Source organism: Triticum aestivum, chromosome 5A (assembly GCF_018294505.1).
Source record: "Triticum aestivum cultivar Chinese Spring chromosome 5A, IWGSC CS RefSeq v2.1, whole genome shotgun sequence".
Taxonomy (NCBI): domain Eukaryota; kingdom Viridiplantae; phylum Streptophyta; class Magnoliopsida; order Poales; family Poaceae; genus Triticum; species Triticum aestivum.
This window is the reverse complement of record NC_057806.1, coordinates 587,052,222-587,061,396: the sequence shown is the minus strand read 5'-3', so window position 1 is coordinate 587,061,396 and position 9,175 is coordinate 587,052,222. Positions and strand designations below refer to the sequence as shown.

At 47.7% G+C, this 9,175-nt stretch overlaps 1 protein-coding gene across 1 annotated transcript; it reads left to right on the top strand.

Moving 5' to 3' along the window:
* Positions 1-5,034: 5,034 nt before the first annotated feature.
* LOC123105030 (probable LRR receptor-like serine/threonine-protein kinase At3g47570) lies at positions 5,035-8,807 on the top strand. The gene is made up of 2 exons (XM_044526997.1): positions 5,035-8,064; positions 8,199-8,807. Exons 1-2 carry the CDS (start codon positions 5,145-5,147, stop codon positions 8,573-8,575), a joined length of 3,297 nt encoding a protein of 1,098 aa, XP_044382932.1. The 5' UTR covers positions 5,035-5,144; the 3' UTR covers positions 8,576-8,807.
* The last annotated feature ends 368 nt before the right edge of the window (positions 8,808-9,175 follow it).

Here is a 9,175-nt window from a genome sequence, read left to right as displayed (position 1 = left end):
ACAAATCCTGATAGGAGCTGCACATATCTCGTTCTCAGGGCACACCGGATTGTCCAAACTTCCGGTAGGCCAGCCCAGAGTTGCCCCTGGTAGCCACCGGCGGCTGACAAGGTGGACCAACACTCAGAGGAGCACTGGCCCGGGGTTTAAATAAAGATGACCCTTGAGTCTGCAGAACTCAAGGGAAAGAAAATGCTAGGTGGCGAATGGTAAAACCAATGTTGGGCCTTGCTGGAGGAGTTTTATTCAAGGCGAACTGTCAAGGGGTTCCCATTATAATCCAACCGTGTAAGGAACACAAAATCCGGGAACATAACACCGATATGACGGAAACTAGGGCGGCAAGAGTGGAACAAAACACCAGGCATAAGGCCGAGCCTTCCATCCTTTACCAAGTATATAGATGCATTAATTAAATAAGAGATATTGTGATATCCCAACAAAATATCCATGTTCCAACAAGGAACAAACTCCAATCTTCACCTGCAACTAACAACGCTATAAGAGGGGCTGAGCAAAGCGGTAACATAGCCAAACAACGGTTTGCTAGGACACGGTGGGTTAGAGGCTTGGCTTAACAATATGGGAGGCATGATAAGCAAGTGGTAGGTATCGCAGTATAGGCATAGCAAAAGAGCGAGCATCTAGCAAGCAAAGATAGAAGTGATTTCGAGGGTATGGTCATCTTGCCTGAAATCCCGCAAGGAAGAAGAACGAGTCCATGAAGAAGACAAACGGACGTAGTCGAATGGGTCCTCACAAACGCGGCGTTAACGGAACCAACCCGAAGAAGCAACACCGGAAAGAAGCACACACAACATAGTAAACAACCAACACACGAACATGGTATGATATGCGGTATGCGATATGTGATGCATATGCATGATTTGCAAAGGAATGATTGAACCTGGCCTCAACTTGGAAAATCCAAGAGTGCCACTAGAAAGATGAGGTGATTTCGGTCAAAATCGATATAAAGATCACCGAAATCGGATGCACGATTTAAAAATGGCAAGCAAAACAAATATGGCACCAGACTGCGATAAACAGCAAGTAGCCTTCTAAATGCATCAAGATGAATATGCTACATCACTCAAATATGACAACAAAATAAATGGCAGGGATCCACTCATGATGCTTGACAAAAGGTGAACATTGAGCTATGGCTAATTCAATCAATAGCAGTTTCAAACAAACATGGCAAAAGTGCAAACGATAACAGGTTTCAGACTTAGTGAAATTAACATAAGTCTGAAATTTATCATCAAGAAGCAAACTTTAGAGCCTGATAACTACATGCTACAGGAACATATCATGGCAAAGCAAGGCATGGTATGAAGCTACTCTAAGCATATAACAAAAATCCCTTAGTGACCATGAGCCAAAAGGGATCAGAAAATACAATTACAAGCATGTGAACATAGTAAAAACATAAATAGATTTAGACTTGGTGAAAAACTGGAGCATGCAAAATAGATTATCGAGTAGGCATGTTTACGAACTCGATGCACTCACTACGAGGCATTGCAAGACAAAGTAAGCATACACCCAGCAAGAAGACATGACATAGAAGCTAAACATGGCAGGAACAACAACATAACATGCACGGATCAATAGCAACAACCTCGGCAAAATCGCTAAACATGTTAACAATCTGCCAGGAACATTTTATAGTAAAAGTAGAGCTCGATTGGCTCAAGCTAGGGTGCTCCATAATTGCAAACAAAGATATGGATGGATAGAGCACAACAATATTAACAAAATATCCTTACTGATCATTCTCAAAAGAGGCACGGATCACTAGGAAACAACATGAACATAAGGCATAAAAATAATAACATGACAAGGACTTGGTGAAATTCTGAGTCCCTGAAATCAGCATCATCGAGTAAGCTACTTTGCATGCTTGTACCAGTCAACAAAAAGATCACAAAAATACATGGCATACACCCCTGTAAAGATGGCATGGCATATAACAAAATACATGTAGAGCTCAGGATCATAGCATGCACACACTAATCATGACAAAAATGACAAAAAGCCATTTGCTGAAACAGATCTGACATAATTATCACATAGCCCTCTTCCAACAGCATTTCGGGCATCAAGATGAGCTCAAATGCAAATGATTCAATGAGACGAAATGTTGTACTCGTCGAGACGAACATTTTGAAATGCTACACGCGTGAATCGGAGCTACGAGTGCAGAGTTATGATGCGATGAATATGGGCATATGAATCTGGAAACTTCAGGGACTTAGTGGAATTTGCCTCCGCGAAAAGTCAACACGGGATGAGGGGGCCGTTTGGATCACGGGATTGGTGGATCTGATCCAATCTCACCAGATCCGGGCGGCGGATCTCTCCGGCGAGCTCGCGACTCCGGCGATGACCGGAGAGGACGGAGGAGGGCGCGAGGAGGTCGGGGCCGGTCGGGCGGCACGGTTGCCGGCGAGAGGCGGCAGCGCGAGCGAGGCGGCGGAGATGGCAGCGCCGGCGAACAAGGCGTCCGACGGCGAGGAGTGGCGGCGGCGAGCGACGACGGGAGGCGGCGTGCGGCTGCGCGAAGGCGCGCGATGGCCGGCGTGTACTCCGGCGAAGGGCGACGAGCTGCGGTGCGGGCACACGCCCGTGGGCATGCGGCGGTGGCGACCGGGCCCCGCGGGCCGGATCTGGGCCGCGCGGCCCGCGGCGGCGGAGGGACAGGTGGCGGCCTGCCATAGGCGCGGTTCGGCGGCGGCGGTTGTCCGGCCAGGGCGGACATTGTCCGGCGGCGCGCGATGGAAAAAATTAGGGTTAGGGGTGGAGGAGACCCGGATTTTCAGAGAGAAGGCCTTTATATAGAGGTAGAGGGAGGTAGGAGAGTCCAAATAAGGTGCGGTTTTTGGCCACGCGATCGTGATCGAACGCTCTAGATGGTGGAACAGGTTTAGGTGGGTTTTGGACCACTTTGGAGGGGTGTTGGGCTACAACACACACGAGGCCTTTACGGTTCTTCGGTTAACCGTTGGAGTATCAAACGAAGTCCAAATGACACGAAACTTGACAGGCGGTCTACCGGTAGTAAACCAAGGCCGCATGACAAGTCTCGGTCCAATCCGAGAACGTTTAACACCCGCACACGAAAAGAGGTAGAAAGGGACACCGGATGACATAGGAGCGCCGGATTGCAAAACGGACAACGGGGAAAATGCTCGGATGCATGAGACGAACATGTATGCAAATGAAATACACATGATGACATGATATGGAATGCATGACACGCAAGCAATGACAAGCCAGCAACAACAAATAAGCGGAGGACACCTGGCACATCGGCCTTGGGGCGTTACAAGGGTATAACAACCTACCGCCAAGGTCCTTGGCAGTAGGGGTGCATCCCCCTCCCCTCCCCGTCCGTAAATAATTTCTAAGTATCAAATACAGTGTTTGTACTCACCTACCGCTCGGCACCTTGGCGGTAGGGTTGCACAGGCTACCGCCAGCCTGTTTGACGGTAGGGCTGCACTGCACTGACATGGATAAGTTGCCTACCGCCAGAGACCTCGACGGTAGGCTGGTATACCCCACAACCATCAATCCCGGCAGTGCGAAAAGGGTCAAATCCCAAACTTTTTTTGAACCAGGGTCAAATCTGGCTCAATTTTCGCAAAAAGGTCAAAACACCAAATTTCGCCCCAACAAGAGTAGATCCGTTGGAATGTGGAATTTTTTTCTGAGGGGTGGAGGTTTTTTACTTTTTGTAGTGGTTCGGAGGGGTGAAGTGGGAATGCAGGAAATCGGACTTACATTGTTGTTGTCTGGTGTGGGCTGGCAACAGTGATGAGCTCCAGCAAAAGTGGGCTCAATTAGAGAATCTCCAACCCGGTCCTTAGGCCAACACCAATGAGGTGACTCATTTGGTCCGTGCGTGGTCGATCGGGCCAAAACAAACAGAAATGATGGCCTAACTCATCCACAAATTGCGTCCACTCAGTGTCTGTCTGGACGCATTTTCAGCTCAAATTTGCGCCAGATTCGCGTCCACGTAGACACTAGATGCACGCCTGCGTGTCTGCCTCAAGACAACACTTTGATCTTCTACCTACCGCCGCCCGTCGTATTAAATGGACACACGTGCGCTTGGGTCCGCAAATCAGCGTCATCCGGAGGTCCTTTTTTAGCCGATGCGCGCGCGTGTGTATGTGTGTGTGTGTGGGGGGGGGGGGTGGGGGGGGGGTGGGTGGGCCCGGTGGATGAGGAGAGGGCGGGGGTCGAGCGAGGGAAGAATAATGTGCCCGTGTCCGGCCCAGTATGAGCATCTATGTTGATGGATTGAAAATGTTTGGATTGTCCGATCCAAACATATAGGGACAAAATAAGCGTCCACTTAGGGGATGACCGAAAACTACTATGAAGATGAAAGAACGGGGAAAAGAGGAGGGAGCTGACCAGCTGATCGTGTGTCCAGGTGAACAAACAAGCGTAGAGGTGAATTTACACGGATGTGGGCATGCATCGCCGACCGAAGCAATTTTCTGCTGCCATGTGTCTTGATCGATCGTATACGTTGAAAGTGAAGTTATGCCCTACGAAATGACACTATTTACATGTTTCCGTAATGCGCGTCTTTGTCGCCAACATCTTCTACGTACGATGTGGACTAGCTACCACTGGAGTCTCCGAGGTGTTGACGAGAGCAGATCAAGACGACGCACGTCGTCGGTCAAGGCTAGCTGCCGCCCGCACAGCAAGGCCGGTTCACACTTTCCCCCTTGTCTATAGTGGCCGGCCGGCCGGCCGGTTGGCCGCATGCAGCTAAACTTCAAACCGGAACAAGTTCACCTCAGGTCAAGTCTTACACGCCATGAATGGCCACCCACTCCTGCATTTCACTTCATGGTCCACAAGTTTAATCAGCTGCTGCAGCAGTCGGCAGCATGTGTTTCCTGGAGACTTTCCTGGAACATGCATGCAAGCGCTTGACTGACTTTGAAAGATCCGGTTGCCTTGCCGTGCCGTGCGCGCCATGGCTGCAACAAGGTCATGGTTGCCTGCGATGGAATCATGGAGACATGAGACTAAAAATACACCTCTACACTCCCAGTCCATGCACACGCACACCACTCTTTGATGCCCACTCACACAGATAAACAGCTCGATCAATGGCCTCTCCAACATCGTCTACTCCCATTCCCATCTTCTTCATACTCGCGCTACTGTCGGTCCTCTCATCATCTTCTCCCAGCCCGGCCAGCAGCTCCGGCGGCGACACCGACCTCGCCGCGCTGCTGGCTTTCAAAGCCCAGCTCGCCGACCCTCTTGGCATCCTTGCCGGCAACTGGACCACCGGCACGTCCTTTTGTTACTGGGTCGGCGTCTCGTGCAGCCGGCGCAGGCAACGGGTCACCGCTCTGTCGTTGCCGGGCATGCCGCTCGCTGGTTCCATGACAACTCATGTCGGTAACCTCTCTTTCCTCTCCGTCCTCAACCTCACAAACACCAATCTCACTGGCGCCATTCCACCCGAACTTGGCAGGCTACATCGTCTAAAGTATCTTCGCCTCAGTGGAAATAGCTTGTCTAGCATCATACCTCCTACCCTGGGGAACCTAACGAGGCTGGAGTTCCTTGGTCTAGATTTGAACCAACTCTCGGGCCAGATCCCTCCTGAATTGCTACTTCATATGCACAACCTTCGGAAAATTAATTTGTATGGAAATGACTTGAGTGGCGAAATATCTCCGTATTTGTTCAACAACACGCCTTCATTGTCATACATCAGTTTTGGCAATAACAGCCTATCGGGTCCTATACCACACACCATTGCGTCCCTACCCATGCTTCAAGTCTTAAACCTACAGGTTAATCAACTCTCCGGCCTAGTGCCGCAAGCCATGTACAACATGTCTAGGTTACAAATTTTTGCACTTGCAGGAAACGGCAACCTGTCTGGAATATTTCCGACCAATCAAACTTTTAGCCTCCCAATGCTACAATTTTTTTCACTATTTCGTAACAACTTTACCGGTCGGTTTCCGTCGGGGCTTGCATCATGCCAGTACCTAAAAGTAATATCTTTGAGTAGAAATTCCTTTGTGGATGTCGTGCCAACATGGTTAGCCAAATTATCACACCTTGAAGAGCTTTCCTTGGGTTTTAATAACCTCATAGGGTCAATTCCAGCTAATCTAGGCAATCTCACCAGTCTTGCTGCATTAGAACTATCTAATGGCAACTTGGAAGGGGAAATTCCACGAGAATTGGGTCTTATGCAGAAACTATCATATTTGCATGTTGGATACAACCAATTCACAGGAAACATTCCAGACTCCCTCTGGAATTTGTCCGTATTGTCTTACCTAAATTTGGGAACTAATCAATTGTCCGGCCAAGGACCAAGTACACTTGAATATAATGCAGATTTGAACGTGCTTGATTTGTCGGATAACAATTTAGATGGGAATTTAGACTTCTTGTTAGATCTTTCCAAGTGCAGACAACTCCAAGGCATTGACGTACAAGAAAATTCTTTCACCGGCATCCTTCCTGACCTTGTGGGAAACATCACTTCACGTTTAGCCATTTTCTCTGCAGGTTATAATAAGTTAACAGGTGGCCTTCCGGTAGCAATTTCAAACATAAGCAGTCTTGAAGTGATAGATCTTTCAAACAACCTATTCACCGAGCCAATTCCAGAGTCCATTTCTATGTTAGAAAATCTTTTGTACCTTGATCTCTCCCACAATCACATGTTAGGTCTGATACCAACACAAATAGGTATGCTCGGGAGGGTTCAACATTTATTTCTCCAAGCAAACAAATTCTCGGGCTGCATACCAGGCAACTTTGGTAACCTTAGTTGGTTAGAAAACATCAACTTGTCTAATAACCAGCTAAGCTCAACAATACCCACGAGCTTTTTCCACCTGAATAAACTTATCAAATTGGATATTTCTCACAATTCCTTTGTTGGTGCACTACCATCCGATATTTCTAGTCTAAGACAAACATATCAAATGGACATCTCTTCAAACCTATTGACAGGAAGCATCCCAAGATCACTTGGACAACTTAACATGCTAACCTACCTAAATCTATCCCACAACTCATTGGAAAACTCAATTCCGGGCACATTCGAAAAACTAAAAAGCTTAGCATCATTAGACCTCTCATTTAACAATCTCTCGGGTACCATTCCCAAGTTTCTTGCAAACTTTACCTATTTGACTATCTTAAACCTTTCATTCAACAGGCTAGAAGGCCAAATACCCGAGGGAGGTATTTTCTCAAACCTCACGGTACAATCTTTGATTGGCAATGCTGGCCTATGTGGTGCTCCGCGCCTCCGATTTTCGCCTTGCCTTGGCAGATCTCCCTCAACTGCTATACACTTCCCACTATTCCTACTCCCAACCCTCATATTAGCTGTGGTTGCCATTGCCATTTGTGTATACCTATGGCTTGAAAAGAAAATTAAGAAGGATGAGTGCAATGCATCTTTAAATCCAACCAATGTCATGGGCCATCAGATAATCTCTTATCGGGAGCTCATTCACGCCACCAATAATTTTGGTGAACATAATATCCTCGGATCAGGAAGCTTCGGAAAAGTCTATAAGGGCTTATTGAGCAACGGCTTGGTGGTCGCGATAAAAGTTCTTGACATGCAACTAGAGCAGGCCATTCAAAGTTTTGACATTGAGTGTCGCGTGCTTTGCGTGACGCGACACCGCAACCTGATAAAGATACTCAACACATGTTCCACACATGACTTCAAAGCACTAGTGCTTGAGTACATGCCGAATGGTAGCTTAGAGGCACTCCTACACTCCTCTCAAAGTACACTACACCTAGGATTCCTTGATAGACTTGGCATCATGCTCGATGTGTCGATGGCAATTGAGTATTTGCACCATGATCATCATGAGTTGATCTTGCACTGTGACTTGAAACCTAGTAATGTGTTGTTTGACGAGGAGATGACTGCACATGTGGCGGACTTTGGCATTGCAAGGTTGCTTCTCGACGACAACTCAGTGATATCTGGGAGCATGCCTGGAACAGTTGGATACATGGCACCAGGTACTTAATTAGCTAGCTCATGTTACCTTGTTCAACCAACTAGATGTTAAAAAACATTGATAGTTATGGCTCCACCCAGAACAATAAGGCCGAGAAACTGCATTTTAATTCCGGTTTACGTTTTTCTTGGGCAGAGTACGGAACACTTGGAAAAGCATCGCGGAAGAGCGATGTGTTCAGTTATGGGATCATGCTCCTTGAAGTTTTCACCGGAAGAAGACCGACCGACGCTATGTTCGATGCACAGCTAACCCTTAGGCAGTGGGTTCATCAAGCATTTCATGCAGATCTTTTCCAGGTCGTCGATGGCCACCTAGTGCAAGGTTCCTCTCTTTCGAACTGCAGCTTGGACAATGGTTTTGTTGTGTCCTTGTTCGAGCTGGGTTTACTATGTTCTAGCAACTCGCCTGACCAAAGGATGACGATGCGCGACGTGGTGGTGACGCTGAAGAAGATCAAAGCTGAGTTCACTGGGCGAACATCCAAGACATCATGTAGTGCAACACAGTGATCGAGCTACCTAGTTTCTTGCCTCTTGTCTCATCTATAAATGCGCATGCTTGTATTTGTTTCTCTTCTTATTCCAATGTACTTGTTCTTCTTCTTGTTGTTGTTCATCACAGTAATCACGTCTACCTTAAGTAGAAAGCAAAGCCGGGGGAAATGTAGTCCTTCTCTGAGCATGTATTTGCAGATTGTTCTGTGAGCAAGTGGAGTCGGTCAGTTATAATTGTGCTAGTCAAATGAAGATCAACCAATAACGTATTCTTTTGCGTTGGTGGAGCGACCATTGAGCTGATTGCAGTAAAACATAGTGAGTGTACTGGTGAGTTTTGTATGTGCTTTCTGCATATGCATCGATCATTACAGTCACTGTGATCTTGCCGGCGGTCGATGTCGTGGTTCTAACTCTACAATGAGGTAGGGGGGGTATGTATGGAGAGGCTAGGTCTCAGCTATGGAGAAGTTGTAAATACACCAGGATGTACGAGTTCGGGCCCTTCGCGGAGGAAGTAACAGCCCTACGTCTCGGTGCCCGGAGGCGGTCGACTGGATTATGTGTGTATGAATTACAGGGGTGCCAACCCCTGCTACTGAGGAGGGGGGTGGC

Bases quoted from the DNA above. Each gene is read 5' to 3' on its own strand.
- LOC123105030 (XM_044526997.1), top strand. From the start codon at position 5,145: ATGGCCTCTCCAACATCGTCTACTCCCATTCCCATCTTCTTCATACTC. The intron at 8,065-8,198 runs GTACTTAATTAG...TTTCTTGGGCAG, and splicing joins AGTTGGATACATGGCACCAG to AGTACGGAACACTTGGAAAA.